The sequence below is a fragment of the Syngnathus scovelli genome, chromosome 18, assembly GCF_024217435.2.
Source record: "Syngnathus scovelli strain Florida chromosome 18, RoL_Ssco_1.2, whole genome shotgun sequence".
Lineage (NCBI taxonomy): Eukaryota > Metazoa > Chordata > Actinopteri > Syngnathiformes > Syngnathidae > Syngnathus > Syngnathus scovelli.
In genome coordinates this window covers 7,551,213-7,570,568 of record NC_090864.1, presented here as the reverse complement: position 1 = coordinate 7,570,568, position 19,356 = coordinate 7,551,213, and the positions used below count along the sequence as shown (strand labels likewise).

The window sequence follows — 19,356 nt, the reverse complement described above, 5'->3', positions numbered from 1 at the left end:
GGGTCGCGCCGCAGTCAACCGTGCGCCTTTCACCTGGGTGTGTGTGTGTGTGTGTGTGTGTGAGCGCACATACCCGTGTGCGTCTTGCTGCCTGCACCAGGGTGTGTGTATTGGTTGTGTTGCTGGCTGCTGTCTGGGCTGAGCACGGCGATGAAAAGGTCTTCCACGTCTTTCCCTTCCAGCTCTGCGCACACGTCATAAACATAAGAACAGGGGCATGAACACGTGCTGCAAGTCAGAGTTGAGGGCACCTACCTGGAATCTTGTGCAGTTTGCTGAGGAGGGCACCTGGAACAAAAAAAAAAACAAAACATATCAGTGGCTACGAACGATGCGGGCGAGCAGCAGCTGAGTGTTCCACTCCAGGCACGACTGATCGATATACACTCGATGGATGACACTATCGTCAAAAGGCTGCTCAATGAACCTTGAGAGAATCATTCAAATGTCGGGGTCAAACTCAAACATGGAAAACGTCTACTGTAGCTTACCTTCACAAGTGCTTTTTGCAGTTTGAGGTCCGACAAGTTTTCTTCATCACTAAATAATTGCTTGTATAATGTTTAATGGTATAATAGTGATTTGTTCAAGTATTTTCTTTCTTTATTTTACATGAATGTAGATTTATCCCAAAATTATTATGAGGTTTTTTTGTTAAGGCACCGGACTGATAGTAAGTACTATATCTTATCAATACCGACGTGTGAGCAACTCGAACTCACCGTCCGTCACCATCTTGTCCAGCTCGGGGTTTAGGATGGCGTCCAGAGGTTCTTCGTGCAATGCTTTCTGACCTCGCCCGCCGCTTCCTGTCGGCTCAGAGGTCAGCAAGGGGTCGTGGATCACGGAGCCGATGTCTGGGCCTGCTGATAGACATGACACCAGCAGTTGCTTGGTTAGGGTAGGGGGAAGGGGAGGAGGACATGGCTCTCCCGTGATGGCCTCGTTACACCTTCCTAACAGTCAGCCTCTCAACAATAAATCTTAGCTGATTTTTGTTATCCTCCATAAAAATGTGTGTGTGTCTCTGCACGTGTGTGTGTGTGTGTGTCAGGGGGTGACTCACAGAGTCTTTCCTGCTTTGCCTTGATCAGCTTTCCAGTGTCAACCGCTCCTGACTGACTGATCCTCGCCGCCTCCGAGAGCATCCTCTGGTCCACTTGACGGATACGATACAGAAGATCCCGACCGAAGAAGGCTTCCTTGAAGGGAGAGGCGGGATGACCAATCACAACGCTGCGACTGCGCACGGGCTAGGGCGGGCGTTACCTGTAGATAAGACGGGAAGGCCTCCTCCAGCTTGGTCTTCTTCTTTCTATATCTCTTCTTCGCCTTGTCTGCGGTGCGCTCGGCTCCATCTGCGAGCAAGAGAACGGCGACGAGGATGACGACGCGGGCCAGAAGCGTGCGGTCTCTATCGAACGTCGCGTTACCTTCGTCTGCCTGCGGCGTCTGGGCGGAAAGTTGCTCGCCGCCGCCTCTAACAGCAGCGCCTCCCGCCTTCCCGCCGCGCTGCCGCACCATGAAGCCGCCGATGCCTGTGAGATGAAGCGTTCCGTGAGATCATACATGGGACTCTTCATCGCGTAGGCCGCCGCGGATCTCTCAGACGGAGTGAACGTCATCCGGTCACGAGGCAAACGGAGCACAAAGCTAATGCTTCTTACTTCTTCTACGTTCACTTTGGAATGCACAAGTCCAACTGTTCATTGAGTGCTTTGTGTAGAGCTTGAGCTTCTTGCGACTCCTCACCTGGCCTGTATGGCTTCCTCTTCCTCTTGGTCACGTCTTTGCTGACATCATCATCGAGGGCGTGCTCTCCTCTCTCAGGGCTGGAGTCCGACTTGAGGTCACACTCCAGGTGACCTGCGCGAGCACACCTTCATAGGGACACATTCAAACGAGGGTATGCGCGTGCGTGAGCGTCACCTGCGTCTGGGTGGGGTGGGGTCTGCAGGACGGACACGCTGTTCTGGTTAATGATCCTCAGCTTCAGTTTGGGTTTGTACCTGATGGTGGACAGACACAATGATGATCAGCACCTCCTCTGCATCTCGGAATATATCTGACTGTAAGTCGTGAAGGTGTTCCCGTGTAAAAATATATTTTTCTTTTCTTTCCTTCCGACTTAAGATATTTCAAGTCAACCGTTTTGGGCCTGTACTCTTTGCTCACCTGCGGTACCTGCGAGCTGAGGTCAAAGGTTCCACCAGCGACTGCAGCTGCGAGAGGCCCAACTCGGTCAGACATACGCCATCCTGACTGTACGTCTTGGTGTCTGCGCACACAAAGCCATTTGGCCTCATACCGATCAATTGATTTTCAGGAGATGTCGGCCATTTTTGTGCGGGGTTGAGGAAAAAGAAGAGGTCGGCGGCCAAGACGATGAGTCCGACCGTCATGGAACACACCTGCTTCGCGGCTCCTGGAGAGGATCTGAGCCATGTCCAAATTATCGGGCCTCCCTGGAACATTCACGGCAGTTGGCCAGCACAACGTCACCGATCGGCTCATGTGCACAAGCGTATGTGTATGTGTGTGGGCGTTACCCAATGGGACGCGACTGTGCGTTCGACACAGCGAACAGTCGAAACCTTCGTCGGCTGCGGCCTCCGCCTCGTCTTCGGTGGCCAGACCTTCGCAAACCGCATGTACCCACCTACACGCAGGAATCGTGTTTTGTTATCTTAAAGGTTGGCAAAAAATTGGCAACAAAACTGAACAGAAACAAAAAGGTGTTCGCCGAGTGGCTGTCCGCACCGGTCACACTGCTGACACTGCAGAATGAGGTCGTCGTGAGCGTAGGCTCTCTGGCAGAGGGGGCAGCAGGTGAGACTGGCGCACGGGCCGCAGTGGCTGTAATTGCTCTGCCAATCGCAGTGCGGCCCGGGTGAGGCCGAACCACACTGGACACACCAAACACACCTGGCACAAAACCAAGTATTTTACCAGGCTGCGGCGGCGGCGAGTATTTTGGGCGGAAGTGCGCACACTCACCATTTACATTTCCAGGCCCCCTTGGGCACGGTGTGTAGGGGCGGGTCCAGGCAGTACGTGTGGTAGCTGATGTCGCAGTCGTCGCACAGCAAGAGCCGGCCGGGGTCGGTGGCCTCGCCGCAGGCTTCGCACACCGTGCACTCCAGACAGCGCCAGCCCTTGGTCAGGATGACCCGAGTGACCTGCGAAAAGCAGATGGCGGCGTGAGCAGAGCGCCAGAGAGGGGCCGGGGACGGCCGGCTAGCTACCTTGACATTGACGCAGTACGGGTGGTAGCACTGGCCGCACTGGGAACACGCCAGCAGGCGACCTTCCGCGCCGCGCCCGAAGCTGCCGCACACCACGCACATGTCCTACGCCGGCGAGTGAGCGCAAAAATAGCAAGGTTACTTTGCAGTTGACCCGAAAACAAACCTTCGCCACCAACCTGTTGGAGCGTGAAGACGTCCGAGGTAGAGAACATGACCACCGTGTTGTGCATGGAGTTCTCCTCCTCCTCTTCCTTGGGCGGGACCGACTCCACAAAGCCATACTGCAATGACAGCGTGCGGTTGGAGCGCTCGTTAGGCCAGGCCTGTTTTATATGCTACTGGGTTAGCAGTCCAACGGGACAGGTCGAAAAATATCAATAAAATAAAAAGGAAAAGAATAACGCCTGTGATTGAGCGCTGGAGAAATGAGTGGAAAAATGCGTGTGCGCTCTTACCGCAGGCGACACAGACACAAAGTCCTGCGTCTTGAGCCGAGCTCTTCCTCTTCCCCCTCGTCCTCCTCCCGCACCTCCTCCTCCTCTCGACCTCCTCCTTCCAGGAAAGCCTGAGCCACGACCCTAACAAAGGAATAACACGGAAAGACGATGAGAACGTTTGCTGGTTAATCAGCAGATAGACTCGTCGGGAGTTAGGGGGTGGGGGTCAAGGGGACTCATTTAGCACTTCTTTACCACTCTCATGCTCCAGAGCGGCGAGTCCGCTTGACGGGACTTGGGGCTGTCCTGGCCTCCCTCGCCCACAGAGTCCTGGGAGGATGAGTGGGGGCTCACCGGCCTCGTGTTACTCCACCACGAACCCTGAGGGAGGGAGGAGGACGAGGGGGTGGAGGAGGGATGGCGAAGCAAAGCGGAGCGAGGAAGACAGTGGGAAGGAGGGAACAAAACGCAAGAACGTGAACGCCGCGGTGGTCCACAAACCACACCTGCGACAACAGCATGCATGCGCATTTCAGCGCAGGGATGCTCACGTACCTGCCGCACGCGGGACCTGCCAGGGGAGAACTTCCTCTTGGAAATGGCGGGCTTGCCCATGCTGATCTTACGGGTGAGCGGGATGACCGCGGACGCCGACGGTGAGGTCTGCCGGCCGGGCCCAGCGGTCAAACAAGGACGACAAGACGCCACGGCGTTACTTACAAATTCACACAGACGCCATGCATGAAACATACGACACAAATGAACTCTTAGGCTTCAACTCGCTTTTTCTATTAGAATAATTTTGAGCGACCATGGATTTTTTTTTTTTTACCAGGTCGATCAATATCTTAGCACTATCTTTCTATTCTCATCTATGATCATGCAGTGAGACTGGCTCATTCGTCATTTCAGGTGTTTTTCAAACGGCTTGGGTTTAGCTATACCTTGCAGAGGGGCGGCAACTCCCTGGACGGTGGACTGAAGCTGGGTGAAGGAGGGGAGAGGGGCGGCGGGGTGAGCGGGACCCTGACAGGCGAGGTCTCGGGCGAGGCCTCCGTGGAGAACGGAGACTGCCTGAGTCGGATGGACAGTTCGTCCGTTGGAGGCAGCGAGCGAGGAGGAGGCCTGAGACTCCGCGTGTGGAGGGGGCGAGGGCTGAGGGAGGCGCTCGGAGACAACGAGCTTATCAGCGTCATCACCTCCGAGTCGAAAGAAGGCTCTGGCCCGCCCGCTGCCTCCCCGCCGCTGTCGCTCTCTCGCGCCTCCTCCCGTCTTGGCCTCATTGCGACCGCGTCGTCCCTCTCTGATGAGCCGGCCCGGGATGGGGCAGCATCGTTGGTGGCTTCGAGCATCTCCCGGAAGTCTTCTCGTGGCCATTCCGAGGAACAGTCGGGCTCCACGCTGAGGGGAGGGGACGCCGCTGAGGAGACGTCGGGCCACGGCGGAGAGGAAGCGCTAGGTGAGGGCGACGACGGCGAGGGAGGAGCGGAGAACAAGGGGGAGGCTGCAGCGGGCTCACCGCTTGATGGATGGACTTCTAGGGAGACATGGAAAACATTGCTATCGTCATCTTCCTTCTGGAGGTTATTTGAACTAACTGCCTGCTCCGTACCTGACGGGAGGCATCTTAAAGTCCTGAGCTGCTCCTGGTTCTGCAATAAATTTTCCTCCTGCTGCTGCTCCCTCTTCTCCTCCTGCATCTGCTCCACATTTTCCTCCTCTGGCATATTTTCCGCCTGGTCTGGTACTCCTTCTGACTTGTCAGGAAGGTACTGGTGCAAGTGAAGAGGAGTTTCCTGGTCCGTGGTGACTGGCTTACTGGAGGTGGACTCCGCCTCAGACGAGACGGCAGAAGTGGAACCGGCATCACTTGGGCCAGTTTCTGACTGAAGGCGAGTATGAACAGCTGAACCTGTACCAGTCTCTGGCTGCTCAGGACTTTCTGTGCTCTGTGCATGCCGAAAAAGCTGACTCCAGTCCTCTCTCGCTTGCGTTTCACGAGCGCATCCAGTTTCGGGCATATCGCCGTGTGCCTGAGTGGAACTGCTGGCTGCTCTGTCGTTCGAGGGGCCTAATGGTACTGGAGACTGTCTCGGGAAAGTCGGACTCTCCTTGCTCGCGGCAGGTCCACCGGGTTGGTAACTTGGAGATTTGGTCTTTCGTGCAGGTTCCAAAGTCACGCTTGGACCGGAATCAAGCTGAAGTGGATTCTCCTCTGGGGAAGTAGCCTGCGTGTCCACTTGGGGGCTGGAATTTGTGCTCCCTGTGGGGCTCCTGGGACACCTTTCGGCAGCCTCCGGTGGAGTCGAGCTACTGCTAGAATGTGAACTTTGGTTGCTGGAGAAGACGCTGGACTCCATGACAATTGTGATCAGACCTTGAGTATCAGAGCTGGCATCAACAGGTCTGCAGTACGTAGGACTAGCTCCGGTGGAATGGGAAGGCTTTGTCTCGAAGGCAGTGCTGCACAGGGGACTGGATCGGCCAGACAGTGGGAGCCGAGGGGGGTCTGAAGCGTCCAATGACAAGGCGCTGGCGGCTGGCTGGCAAGAGCTGCCTGTTGGCATTACAGGGCTACCCGGTTGATCCGAAGGACAGGTCCTGACTGGTGAATGTTCAACAGAGGCGGTGTCTGTCATCGATTCGCACGGCGCCTGAAATGAGCCGGCAGGACTAGCACCACTGGATCCAGTCCGATGTTGCGTCGGTTTCGAGCAATGCGACATGCAGTCGGGAGAATCGCTTTGGTCACCAGGAACATCCTCCACGGGACCAGTCTCAGAAAGGACAAGAGGGACGCTGTCAAGGTCCACTGAAACGGTTTGGTGAACAAGGCTTGCTGGCGACGGCAGATGTCCAAGGGGACTCGACGGCTCACTCTGCGGAGTGGAAAGTGTCGAGGGTGCGGGCACGTCAGTGGCAGTGTTACAGACAACAGATTCGAGACATGCAGGAGAAGTACTGTCCCGTTCCAGTTCAGGGGATTCTCTCGCAGGGTGGCCTGGCTTTGCTCCATCGGCATCTTCCAACCTGCACGGGGTTCGCTCGGACAGCACATTACACCACACCGGACTTTTTGCAAGCTTCTCCCTGGTCGAATCTATGGAAAGGCTGGATGGGGGACTAAGTTGAAGTGGCGTGGAGGTCAAACGTGTAGCGTCTCGCTCCACGTCCAAAGGAACCGAAGGCAACGGGGGAGGTGTGGAGCAAAGGTTAGCTATTGGAGAACTGCTATGTCTTTCTTTACGTTCCAAAGGAACGTGATTGACTTGTGGGTCTTCGACTTGAGCTGGACAAAGCTGGGGCGCAGTAGGACATTTGGGGAGGTCTGCGCTCTCAAAGGAAGACGGGTGGCTGCTCACAAGCTCTACTGGAGACGGCGGGGGAGGTTGCAGTACAGGTTCTTGGATATTTTGGGGTTCTTCGAATTTGTGGATTTGCTCGGCGGCTTTTGAGGGCAACAACACTGGATTATCATGGAGCTCTGATGAGGGAGATGGTAATGGACTTGGCTGGAGCTCTGTGGGGATTGCTGGAGAAGATACTGGACTTGGTCTTGTGATTGTGGCATTAGAAGGAGATGGGACTGGACTATGATGGAGCACTGTGGATTTTGATAAAGATGGGCACACTGTGACAGAAGGAGGTGGGACTGGACTTTGACAGAGCCGTGTGCCATGAGAAGGGGATGTTACTGAACTTTGATGAAGCTCAGTGACGTTAGATGTTGCTGGATTTTGATGGACCTCTGGGGTGTAAGGAGATGCTGTTGAATTTTGATGAAGCTCGGTGATGTTAGGAGATGTTGCTGGAGTTTGATGGAGCTCTGAGGCGTAAGGTGAGGTTGCTGAACTTTGATCAATCTCAGTGATGTTAGATGTTGCTGGATTTTGATGGAGCTCTGCGGCGTGAGGAGATGCTGTTGAACTTTGATGAAGCTCAGTGATGTTAGGACATGTTGCTGGATTTTGGTGGAGCTCCGGTGCATAAGGAGATGGTGTTAAACTTTGATGAAGCTCAGTGATGTTAGGAGATGCTGTTAAATTTTGATGAAGCTCAGTGATGTTAGGAGATGTTGCTGGATTTTGAAGGAGCTCGGGTGCGCAAGGAGATGCTGTTGTACTTTGATGAAGCTCAGTGATATTAGGAGATGTTGCTGGATTTTGATGGAGCTCTGATGCGCAAGGAGATGCTGTTGTACTTTGATGAAGCTCAGTGATGTTAGGAGATGTTGCTGGATTTTGATGGAGCTCTGGTGCGCAAGGAGATGCTGTACTTTGATGAAGCTCAGTGATGTTAGGAGATGTTGCTGGATTTTGATGGAGCTCTGGTGCGCAAGGAGATGCTGTAGTACTTTGATGAAGCTCAGTGATGTTAGGAGATGTTGCTGGATTTTGATGGAGCTCTGGTGTGCAAGGAGATGCTGTTGTACTTTGATGAAGTTCAGTGATGTTAGGAGATGTTGCTGGATTTTGATGGAGCTCTGGGGCGTGAGGAGAGGTTGGTGAACTTTGATGAAGCACAGTGATGTTAGGAGATGTTGCTGGATTTTGATGGAGCTCTGGGGCGTAAGGAGAGGTTGGTGAACTTTGATCAAGCGCAGTGATATTAGGGGATGTTGCTGGATTTTGATGGAGCTCTGGGGCGCAAGGAGATGATGCTGAACTTTGATGGAGCTCTGTGACATCAGAAGATATGTTGGGGACGTTGGAAGCAGCTGGTAATGGGTTCTGATGGCTCATGGTGACATTGGAAAGCGTTGGTTTTGGACTTTGTTGGAGGTTTTGGATGTTAGAAGGCGATGGCGGTGGGCTATTTGGGAGTTCTGTGATGTTGGAAAGACATGGTGTTGGATTTTGCTGGCCCTCTGTAATGTTTGAAGGAGGTGAGCCTGGCCTTTGGTGGGGCTGCAGGACATTGGTAGGAGAAGTGAGTGGATTTTGCTGGAACTCTGTGGGCTTCGATGAAGAGGGCACTGGACTTAGCCCAAGTTCACTTATTTTAGAAGGAGATGGTGTTGGACATTGCAGGATCTCCGCAATGTTAGTAGGAGATGAAACTTGACTACACGGGATGTCGTTGACGTTAGAAGGGGAAAGGACTGGACCTTGCTGGAGCTCTGTAGCATTCAAGGATGAGACTAGATTCGAATGAAGAGCTGTGTTAGAAGGAGATAGTGGTGAAGGTTCAGTGATTTTAAGAGGTGGTGATGTTGGACAGTGCTGGATCTCTGTGATGTTAGGAAACGGCACTGGACTTGGATGGAGAGCTGTGACATTGGAAGGATGTCGTTCTGGGCTTAGATGGAGGTCCTTTGTGTAAGGAGATGCTACTGGACTTTGCGGGACCTTGGTGGGCTTCAATGTAGATGAGACAGGGATTAGATGGAGCTCTGTGACACTCGAAGGAGATGGTGTTGCACTTTCTTGGAACTCTGTGATGTTTGGAGCTTGGAGTGCATTTTGCTGAAGCTCTGTGTCATCAGACAGAGGTTGGTCTGCACTTAATTGGAGAACCTTTTGGTCAGGAGATGGGACTGAGCTTTGCTGCATGTCCGTCAATGGAGATGGGACTGGTTTTAGATGGAGCTCTGTGAGATTAGAAGGGGATGGTGTTGGACTTTGGGGGAACTCTGTGACTTTAGGGGATGGGAGCAGTCTCTCCTGTAGCTCGGTGTTATTAGACAGAGATGGGACTGAACCTTGCTGGAACTCTGTGGGCTCAGATGAAGATGGGCCTGGACTTGAATGGAGCTCTGCGACCATAGATGGAGATGGTGTAGGACTTAGAAAGAGAGTTGTTGTGTTAGAAGGAGAAGGCATTGGACTTTGCTGGGGATCTGTGACATTTGAAGGAGATGGGACTCGACTTTTCGGGACCTCTGTCGTGTCGGAAAGGGAGAGAACAGGACTCAGCTGGAGCTCTGCTTGATGATAATTCAAAGTTTGGAGAGCCATGCCCTCAGATGGAGATTGTGGTGGACTATGTTGATTTGGGTTGAAGGGAGATGTTGCTAAAGTTGTCTGCGTCTCACTACTGAAAGAAGGACTCTGGTCAAGCTCTGCATGCGTCCAGGAGGATGGCGTTGGATACTGTGGCAACACTGAGAAGTTTGCAGGTGATGACGGTGGACTTCTCTGAACTGTAGCGTTCGAGGGAGACTGTTCTGGACTTGGGTGGAGATCTGTAGGGTTGGATGGAGATTGTGGTGGACTCAGTCTAAGCTCTTTGGGCTTAGAAGATGATGATGAGGAGGAGGATCCAGGACTTTGCTGAAACTCTGCAGGGTTAGAGGGAGACAATACTAGACGAAGTCTAAGTTCTGTGTGTTCTGGACTTTTTTGCTCTGGCTTTGTAGCATGAGAGGGAGATGACTGTGGACTTTCTTGTAACTCCGTGGGGCTAGACGGTGAAGACGTTGGACTTTGCTGGAGCTCCGATGGGTCGGAGGGAGACAGGACTAGACTAAGTCTCTGCTCGTTGGAGCTAGGAGATGACGTTGGACTTTGCTGGAGCTCTGCTGGGTCGGACGGAGACAAGACGAGACATAGCCTTTGCTCTGTGGGGCTCGAAGGAGATGAAGGCTCCGTGGCATCGGATGGAGAAGGTACTGGGTTTTCCTGCGACAGTCTTGCGATGTCAGTTGGAGTCTGAGCCTGTGTTGAGCTAGAGAACTGGACTGGGCTGTGAGCAGTAGTACTTGTAGGAATAGTGGGACTTTGAACATCTGTACTGGGTAAGATTATTGGGATTGCTGCTGGCTCCGCCCTCTGACACGCAGAGCAAACGTAACTGTCGCACTTTGTGGCGCTGACGCCCGTCTCGACGGAAACACACTGGGTGTGAACACACCTACAACACAAAGGAAAAACGAGCGCACAACACAAGTCGTTACATAGCACACACAATCAAGTAACGCAACATGTTGAAAGATCGGGACATGACCGTGGAGGAGCTTCACATATAGTAGAAGACTGGGTGGAACACACTATGGTGGCTTATGTCAGAGGTCAACTCTAAAGCATACTTCACTGGTGTGGACCGTGTACCTGTAGCAGTGAACGCATGTCACACAGTCTTGAAGTGAGGAAAAGTCAGGGGTGTGGCCACACACGCCACAAGGCAACGCTGGGTCACATGACACGCACAGGAAGGGATGATTGGCCCAGCGACCTGAAGACCTCACACCGCAACGGCGACACACTCGACAATTCTGGAAGAAGAGTCCCGCACAACAACATTAATTAATGTGAGTGGGTGAGAGAGTGCGAGTGTGTGTGTGGACTCACCTGACAGGTCCATTTGCTGTCAGGAGTGTGATCCAGTGGAGGAGTCAGACAATGTGGATGGTAAGCTTTATCGCAACGAGCACACACCAGCAGCACAGAAGTCTCGTCCCGTAACCTAAAGGAGATGCCGGCGCCTGCATGATATCATCGGAGCTGCGTGTGTGTGTGTGTGTGCGCAACTAGTCATCGATAGTCGTCGCAATTTGTCGACTCATGGCCTCATTTGTAAATCGGGCCGCTTTTCTACAACCAGGCCTTTAAGATATGTCCAAATAAATAATACGGATTTACTGGAGTAAAATTCCTTGGTTGGCATGCTCAAACTTGGCAAATAAAAGATTGATAAGATTGATTGATGACTCAATTGCTTGCCGTGACCAACTAATCTTGGCAAACCAAGTGTGTGTGCATTACCTGCATCGTTGACACACTCGACACGAAGCGCATTGCCATCCGGCCCGGATAAGGGAGGAGGCATTCAGGGGTGGGGCCAAGCATTTGGCGTGGTACTGGTTGCCGCAGCAACAGCACATCAAGAGAGCGCCGACATCACCGCCGCGTGAACACAACACGCACGACCGAGACTCTGAAAGCAAAGAGCCGCAACGTGGGTGCACGGGTCAAACTATTTGATGTGTGAGCATGCGTGTGTGTTGAGTGCGAACCTGCGTGTGTGTGTCTCGTGCACAGGGTGCGTCTCTGCTCCCAGTCCTGATGAGCTCCCGCGGCAGCAGCGCACGGGAAGTGGTAGCTCTGCCCACAGCCCGTCTCTCGGCAACGCAGCGATGCCCCGAGCCCGCCGCAGAACGCGCACACCTGGACAGGAGAGACGTTCGTCAAGAGGCCCAAGCAAAGTTGCCATTCACTTCTTTCTACTTTCTTCCGGAGACTCCGCAAAGGCACTACAGGATGCTTCCTTGTCAAGAAGTCCGATGAAAAGGCAACATGTGTTTTGCCAACTGACCTGCGCGCTTCCTGAGTCAATGGCTTTGTCCACGTAGAGCAGCGCCTGGCCCTCGCCGCGACACACACCCTCAGACCAGGCGGCGCACTGAAGGTGAGCGCAGCATTGACCTGCGCACAGCAACAGTAAGTGTGTGCGAGCTGAGGCGCGAGCGACAGCAAGCGCAGGCACCTGCGCCTGGGAAATGTACCTGTGGGGTCAAACAACGACTGGACGTCAATGTCGTGCGGAAGGCCCACGGCTCCGAGCTGCTCCAGCAACTGCATGGAAGACTCGTCGTCTGCAAAACAAGAAAAGGTCGATCGCTCTTCCGAGGCTGCGTCAGACAACGGCAACGTGGAAATGGAAAATGGCGTGGTCGTCTCCCAATTCAAATGCAGTCTATTTACTCACCACACTGTGCTGGACTGCTGCTGTTCCTACACACACACACACGGGCACACAGACACACACAGAAGGTCAGTTATTGGAATTCCCACCAACAATTTTTTTTGTAATTATGTGCATATGAATGCTGACAAAAAAAAGAGGGCAATTATTCAAAGTATTTTGGGGAAAAAAAAATATTAAAAACAGAAATGTGGCGCGACTCACGTGTGCACAGCCTGGCCGCATGGGTAGCAGTGGTCGTGACAATCGCCGTCGCGGTCCGAGGACGTTCGGCGGCTGAGGACGTGAAGTGGGATGTAGCCCGGCGTAGGACCGAACACCACCAGCGGGCCTTGGCCCAGAGGGGGGTGCTCGCCGCGGTAACAGAAGGCACACTGCTGCAGGCTGATGGGACCACACGAGAAGCGTGAGGACCGTTGTTGTGGAGACGCACACACACGTAAGGCGGCGACACTCACCGTTTTTCGGTGTGTCCGAGGCTGGGCGTGGGCGAGCCAGAATCTTCTGACACGGAACATCGTAAGAGCGGCGACAGAGCGTCGTCGTCCTCCAGGCGCAGGGGGGGTGACGGCGCGGGGCTGGAGGCCAGACTGGCTCGGCTCATCTCACCGCCTGGGCTGTCCGGAGGAAGGGGTGGGGCAATGGCGCCGTTTTGAGACGGCTCCTCTTCAGTAATCGACGTCAGGGGCGGGGTCAAAGGAACAGGGGGTTCGCATGGAGGAGCTTCTGGGACGGCCAGGGTGGGTTCAGTGTTGGATCTCCTCCTGGAGGCGGAGCCACGGCGTCCAGTTGTCACCTCTGTTGACAAACAAATCCAAAAGGAAACATCATCCTCCTGACCTTCTCGTCTGAGGTTTTCCTGCACATCCAATTTGAAGGGATTTGGGGCCCCATTTCAAGCATCTGAACGTCATGAACGGTTCTTGACTAGCGTTCACACGTCAGAAAAAACTCATCAGCCCATCCCAGAGCTGCAGCTCCATCTTTCACTCCACGTTCGTCCGCTCTGCTGTTGTAAGTGGGGCAAAATATATTTGTCGTTCGCAATGACGCGAACCCTCCCGCTCTTGACACAGCGCTTGCATGAGCAAAATGTATTAATTATTAAAAAAAACTATTAAAGAAAATCAAAGCGGAGTTTGAAAAGGTGGATTTTCAAACACTTGACAGGAAAAGTCTTTGAGCCACTGATTAAAAGGTTCCCAGTGTGAGATGAATTTGAGCCACATCCTCATCCTCACCTGCCATCTGCCTTTTCTCAGTCGTGTCCACGCCTTCTTCATCCTCCACTTGGGCTTGGCCTCGACTCCTCCCCCTGCATTGACAAACACACGCAAAAGTGTGTGAAGATTAAACTTTCCTTCAAGCATGCAACACAACTGTTTACCCCAAACTAAGAGAGTTGGGGTACACCCCGGATTGGTCGCAGGGCACAGAGCACTCACATTCACACCAAGGGCAATTTCACGCTTTGTGACAAGGCGGAGTCGCCAGGAACAAAGAAACTGGGAAGCGCTTATTAGCGGCGGATTGCAGCATCGTCAAAAATTTGGGGCGTTTATTTGCGGACTGCACGGTCGCGATCGCCCACAAACAGCGGTAGGCCTCAAAATACATGACAACAAAACGCCTTCACGGTCAAAACAACCATCAAGGGAAAAGCATAACGACCACGTGGCACACACACAAGTGACAATTCATCACACTTACTTCTTCCTGGATTTTGCAGGAGGAGGCGGGGCAGGTGGAGGTACAGCGCGGCCGCCTACACCATCTTTCCGAGGTCGCCCGCGAGGCCGCCTCGCCGACTCGGCAGCTTTGCGTCCAGCCCGAGTGACAGGAGGTGGCGCTCTTCTGTCCTCTGAGGGCATTCTGGGTCAAAACATGGACAAATACATCAAGGCACCACTTAAACAAAAGTACATTGATTGATTGATTGAACTTTATCCTACAATATATACACACACACACACTAAAATGTTAATGCTTTGGGGGCAATTGGGGGCACGCGAAAACACTCCAACAAAATAGTTTGTGTGCCATAGTCACGTCGAAGTGGCCATTCCAGCCACATTCTGCATTTTGAGGAAATCTTGTCGCATCTTGTTTAAGTAATTCGGGAAATGCTCCCAATGCAGACTCCCTAACAGGGAGTTTCCCACCCTTAAAGGGGATTCTTAATTGAGGTCCGAGGGACTACCTAGGCCTAAGACGGAGATGCCTATTCATTGATAATGAGCATTTAACGGATGGCAAATTGCAATCGGTCGTTCATTCCTGACTCCCAAATGACAACACAGGGATTTGGAAGGGACATTTTGGGAAGGATCGCGGCCCACAAGGTGAAGTCCAGTCAGACTCAGGGTTTGGGGCCACACCGTTATTTCGGGGGAATGTTTCCACTTGTATGCATATACTGTACAATACTGTTATGTGGATATTCACTGGTCGGGTGCCAGTCACTCAGATCCCGCTGTTGCTCACTTGAACGCTTTTCAAAAATGTTATTGAAATCCACCTGACTGCGTCCCATCGTTTGAACTTGATTTCACTCCGAATTCGTACCCGGTCTGAAGCGCCCAACTTATAAAATAAAAAGCCCATTAAAACTCGTGTTTCTTTCTATCACGTTTTGTCAGCAATCGACATTGACACTAATGTGAGACTTTTGCCAAACCTCCCGAGCACAGAAAAGAAGACCACGATTATGGTGATGACGACCTGGAGTAATGGGTAAATGTTAGCCAGCTAACATTCTTGAGTCTCCGCCGGCCAATAAAATATGCTGGAAAGGCGCCAAAGTTGAATTTGGACCGACGACAAAGTTCGAGGTTTGAGCTTTGCTTGGAAACTGGGAACATTTGCGACAGAAAGCCAGCAAAACGTGTAAACACTGGCGCTTAGCCTTAGCCTTTAGCTCGTCGCACCGCCCAGTTGACTGATCACTTGCGTTAGCAACAGCTAACGTTAGCATGGTTCGCCGTCACGCTCAAGACGCCGCTCGCGAACCGCAGTCGCGTCCAAAGAAAAGTAAAGTCCCGCGCAGGGGCACCCTGAGGTGTCAAAAGCGAGAAAAGCGAGTGAAGCTTCTTACGGATTGGATGCAAGTCTCCGGCTTCTTTTCCTCTCCAGCTTGCTGGCAAGCTCAAGCGATGTGTTGACACACAACTTGACCGAGCGCCAGTACACATTTATTTGGCGCGGTAGTCAAAGCAAATTGCGGCCGCATTGCCAATCGTCGCGTCCGCACTACTCGCGTTTGGCTTTCGGGGAACGCAGCGAGCCGTAGGAAAACGTTAAAGTTGCAGCCGAGGCTCCATCATGGAGGCCATGTTTGAGCAACCGAAGCACCGCCCTCCTGTCATCGGCACCGAGAAAAATAGGGCCGTCCTGGACATGTCCCGTGGAACACATCGAGCCCACCACCGTCTTGCGACATGCCTGCCTGCCTCACTCCCTCACCGGCTGACAAACTGTCCGTCTCGGTCTCAACTTGAGTCCGTAAATACACGAGAATAGTCTATGGGCACCCTTGTGTTTTTAACATACTTGTGTTTACTCAGATCGTGGTGTCAAAGTGCATCTGACCCCGCGCACGGATCCACTTGTGGTGATTCGGTGTGTGTCATCAGACCTCAAGCCCTGCACTGGATTTCAACTCAGCAGGATCCGGACGGAACACACACAAAGGCCGGACTGGATCTTTGAAAATCGGCACTGCAAGCCTGAGCATCCGTATAAGGCTCAACTGAATTCAAACCAAACAGAAACTTCCTAGAGAAAACGAGTGCAATCTCAATTTTTCTGGACTGTTCTATTTGTGCGCCTTGTATAAAACTTCGTTCTGACGCCCGTGCATTCCCCTCCCGTTAACTTCCAGCTGACATCGGGCGTAAGGCAGACTACGCTAAAACGAAAAAACAGCGCCACTGAGCGGGAAACGATCCCACGCTGCCTGCACACAACTCAGGCTTCCTTCCCCTCTTTTGAAGTCAAGCCATTGAGTAACATAAATCGCAATCCGCCAACTCTTTCTACACTGACAGGAGGCGTTTGTTTTCACAGCGGAGCGTCACTGCGCCCACCAGTGGACAAAATTCGCCACAACAGCTCCTTGCGTCCAAACATAGCAGGGAACTTGTCCTTGAGATTCCAATGTCGGACTTGCTACACATCTGAGATGTTAAACTCCCTGTTTCCTTACCCTAATTTGCAGACTTCTCCGCCAAATCAGATGCATATATTATATATATTATAATTAATAATTTTTCAAAAAAATTGGAATAAATACACCTTTGCATGACATTGAACCGTAGCAATCATGCTCCTTGGGACCGCTTCGGCATTGCACCGCCCCACTTAATGGAAGATGCAGAGGCGGGAAGCAACACGAGCGTGTTTTCTCTAGTTTGACATCGTTAAATAAGGACCTCAGGTATGACAAAGTCAGTTTTTATTATTCCACATTCAGTATTTCTACGTGAGGGTCGCCGCAAGCTCTCGGGCTGGGAATGCTGCCCTCACCGACAGTGTCCTAAAATTGTGGCAGGGTTTTTGTAAAAACAGTTTGCATTTGTCAAAAAGTTAGCTTTTGAATTGTTTAATTTGTAGTTTGTTATGAGATGATCATGGTCACGGATGTCATTTTGTAAGCCAATCAGAATGCAGTATTCAATGAGACCATATTAGAACGCCACACGCTCTTGTGCAAGCATCTCAGCAGCTTCCAAGCCATGGATTCACCAATATATTCTGTGGAGCTTTGTGCATTTTTAGTTTAGAAAATAGGGCCATCTTAACAGTGTGGGAAAGGCACACACGGCCTTTCCCCAAATAGTAGATTAGATTCCGACCTTTCCGGGCATGGGAACACTTTACAAACACCCGCCGTTTGACACGCACGCCGTTGAAAATCGAATCAAATGAGACATGCTGGCGAGGTAAACGTCAGGAGTTGAGCCGATGCTTTGTGACTGAGCGTCAGACAAATTCCAGGCCGCCATCCCCGACGCGGAAGGAGCAGCTCTTGTGAGCTTTGCTCCCGGACGACGAGGATGTGCAATGCACGCTGAACACGTGACCTCTAGGGCCGCCTCCCGCCGGAGCAACTTCCTGTCTGGAGCACAACATGCGGTGAGTGACCAGCCGTTGCCAAGGGCGACACAGGTGGGAGAATGAGGAGGAGGTGTGGCTACAGCGCCTCTTGTTGGAGTGGCAGGAAGCAAACACGCTGATCCGGTAATCCCTGGCCAATGGATGGCAGGTGAGAATGAGGACAAGAAAATGCTTTGACAAGATGCTTTGATAGAACAAAAAGAAAAACAAATGACGGCCGCTTGCTCCCAAGTACAAAAAGAAGAAGGCCGGCCTACCTGAGCAAAGCACCTAAGAGCTGTGAACATTTGCTCAGCTTCTCCTCCTGCTTGGACACGCTGGCTCCGCCCTCACCGCGGTCCGGCCAATAGAACGCCGAGGCGCTGTCCAGAAGGATGAACGCCAGGCCGGGCCGAGACGCCAAGCGGGCCTCCAGCGCGTGCAGGGTGGCCAGCAGCTGCCGCGAAGAGTTGCAGTGCGCCACCAGCAGCCGGGACAGGCATTCGCGCACGCGTGCCTCCGCGGGCTGCCGTGGCCGACTTGACGACCCCGCTTGGAGAGAGGGATGCGGTCGCGGGCGAAGGATGGGGATTAGGAGTAAGAAAGAGAAGGAGTTAATTGGGGGGGGAAGAGAAAAACACATGTTCACACAAAGTCCTGCAAGCACACCAGCATTCTGCTCGATGGCGGTTGGGCAGCGTACCACCGCCCAGCCTGCCGTCCAGGATGCCGACGAGCCTCAACACGTCCAGACTGTAGTCGGTGTCGACGAAAAGCACCTCCAGCTGCAGGCCGCCGGCATCGGTGGGGAGTACGGCACGGCACAGGAAGTGGTAGAGCAGCTCCGTCTTACCTGTGCGCCTGCCAGCATTAGGAGTGTCTCAGACAAGGGGCGGCCTCGACTCACCCGTCCCCTCCGTCCCGTACAGCTCCACCACCGCACCTGACACAAAAATGGCCACGTGAACAGTCAGTAAAGAAGCTGAGCTCCGGACGTCCAAGTCACTCATTCCTCAATGCGCAACACCGAGCAACACTTGGTGCCACCATGCCAATATTAAGCCGGGCCTGTGCTGCAGGTGCACTGAAAAGGTCTTCCCCCAGTTTCATACATCACGTGACTTTGTTCAGACTTTTGCGATGTTTTCACACGTTTTTTTTTTTTTTTTTAAATTGACGTTTTTTATTAACAAAATAATGTATGCTGTGTCATATTGAATTTGTTTGTAGTGGATAGCATGTCGTAAAGTGTGGTACAATGTGTGGTTGACTGACCGGGTCCGGGTCCCGAGTGTGGTGGGAAGAGGCGAGGTTCGATGTCATGAACACTTCGGTGGCCATCAAGACGAGCGAAGAGCTGAACACACGGGGGACGGCTCACGTTATCGGCGCCATCGACACGGGGGAACCAAATCGAGCACAACGCCAGTAGCGCTACTCGACGACTTTACACTGATGGTGTGCGCCTTGGTTGCAATGCAACCATTGCTAACGGAGTCAGTTCGAACAAAAAGAAACAACATTGACAACCATTGCTAACAAAGTGAATTCAAACAAAAAGAAACAAAATTGTCAAACAGACTGCTGAACATTTCGCCATCTCACCTGCGCGCCACTTTCAGTCATATTTACGTCCAGCTTTTCTTCTTCGATGGTGCTTCTTGGTGGTTGGCAAACCAGCTTCACAGCGCATTACCGCCACCTACTGGACTGAATAGGAACACAGAAAAACGAAGAGAAAAGAAGCGAAATGCATCACACAATGTTGCTACCTATCCCGGATTTTCATGATCTGTCCCGGAAAAAAAAATTAAAATCCGGGACAATGATTTTTGTACATATTGAGCAAAATGTGTATTTCAGTTTAATTGGTAGGGTGACCAGACGTCCTCTTTTCCCCGGACAATTTCAAACCGCTGGAAAGTTGTTCAGGG

At 52.5% G+C, this 19,356-nt stretch overlaps 2 protein-coding genes and 1 long non-coding RNA gene across 12 annotated transcripts in view; 1 reads left to right on the top strand and 2 right to left on the bottom strand.

The window, feature by feature from the left end:
• Positions 1–16,023, bottom strand: part of LOC125985779 (histone-lysine N-methyltransferase 2C) — a 31,625-nt gene extending 15,602 nt beyond the window's left edge. For 6 of the 10 annotated variants that reach the window (XM_049748869.2, XM_049748874.2, XM_049748879.2 and 3 more), the window contains exons 1-31: positions 15,423–15,666; positions 14,039–14,200; positions 13,570–13,643; positions 12,787–13,126; positions 12,533–12,712; positions 12,332–12,357; positions 12,129–12,218; positions 11,939–12,048; positions 11,640–11,790; positions 11,389–11,560; positions 10,975–11,089; positions 10,735–10,898; positions 4,630–10,537; positions 4,241–4,348; positions 3,941–4,066; positions 3,704–3,826; positions 3,425–3,529; positions 3,246–3,350; positions 2,998–3,179; positions 2,761–2,925; positions 2,550–2,659; positions 2,412–2,465; positions 2,176–2,278; positions 1,930–2,009; positions 1,753–1,866; positions 1,434–1,538; positions 1,270–1,358; positions 1,067–1,202; positions 723–866; positions 256–288; positions 74–184 (exon numbers count right to left, since the gene is read on the bottom strand). In XM_049748869.2, the coding sequence (XP_049604826.1) occupies positions 74–184; positions 256–288; positions 723–866; positions 1,067–1,202; positions 1,270–1,358; positions 1,434–1,538; positions 1,753–1,866; positions 1,930–2,009; positions 2,176–2,278; positions 2,412–2,465; positions 2,550–2,659; positions 2,761–2,925; positions 2,998–3,179; positions 3,246–3,350; positions 3,425–3,529; positions 3,704–3,826; positions 3,941–4,066; positions 4,241–4,348; positions 4,630–10,537; positions 10,735–10,898; positions 10,975–11,089; positions 11,389–11,560; positions 11,640–11,790; positions 11,939–12,048; positions 12,129–12,218; positions 12,332–12,357; positions 12,533–12,712; positions 12,787–13,126; positions 13,570–13,643; positions 14,039–14,199 (9,484 nt within the window). In that variant the 5' untranslated portion in view covers position 14,200; positions 15,423–15,666. Of the gene's footprint in view, positions 1–73; positions 185–255; positions 289–722; positions 867–1,066; positions 1,203–1,269; positions 1,359–1,433; positions 1,539–1,752; positions 1,867–1,929; positions 2,010–2,175; positions 2,279–2,411; positions 2,466–2,549; positions 2,660–2,760; positions 2,926–2,997; positions 3,180–3,245; positions 3,351–3,424; positions 3,530–3,703; positions 3,827–3,940; positions 4,067–4,240; positions 4,349–4,629; positions 10,538–10,734; positions 10,899–10,974; positions 11,090–11,388; positions 11,561–11,639; positions 11,791–11,938; positions 12,049–12,128; positions 12,219–12,331; positions 12,358–12,532; positions 12,713–12,786; positions 13,127–13,569; positions 13,644–14,038; positions 14,201–15,422; positions 15,668–15,877 lie in introns of those variants that run through there. The other 4 variants (XM_049748875.2, XM_049748870.2, XM_049748873.2 and 1 more) reach the window with 4 other exon arrangements.
• LOC125985811 (uncharacterized) lies at positions 15,654–16,633 on the top strand. Its single transcript, XR_007487460.1, has 2 exons — positions 15,654–15,803; positions 15,892–16,633. It is a non-coding gene; the product is annotated as an uncharacterized lncRNA (long non-coding RNA).
• A 131-nt stretch (positions 16,634–16,764) lies between these two features.
• xrcc2 (X-ray repair complementing defective repair in Chinese hamster cells 2) lies at positions 16,765–19,259 on the bottom strand. Its single transcript, XM_049748949.1, has 6 exons — positions 19,028–19,259; positions 18,698–18,779; positions 18,330–18,365; positions 18,126–18,275; positions 17,701–17,974; positions 16,765–17,573 (listed from the first exon to the last, which is right to left on the bottom strand). The coding sequence occupies exons 1-6, from the start codon at positions 19,046–19,048 to the stop codon at positions 17,309–17,311; spliced, it is 828 nt and encodes a 275-aa protein (XP_049604906.1). The 5' UTR covers positions 19,049–19,259; the 3' UTR covers positions 16,765–17,308.
• Positions 19,260–19,356: the final 97 nt, after the last annotated feature.

What these genes read in the sequence shown, in the direction of transcription:
- xrcc2 (XM_049748949.1), bottom strand. Translation starts at nt 19,048, where the DNA reads ATGACTGAAAGTGGCGCGCAG. An exon ending in TGACTGAAAGTGGCGCGCAG is followed by an intron (nt 18,780 to 19,027) that starts GTGAGATGGCGA and finishes CCGTGTGTTCAG; the next exon opens with CTCTTCGCTCGTCTTGATGG. An exon ending in GGACGGCAGGCTGGGCGGTG is followed by an intron (nt 17,975 to 18,125) that starts GTACGCTGCCCA and finishes CCTCTCTCCAAG; the next exon opens with CGGGGTCGTCAAGTCGGCCA.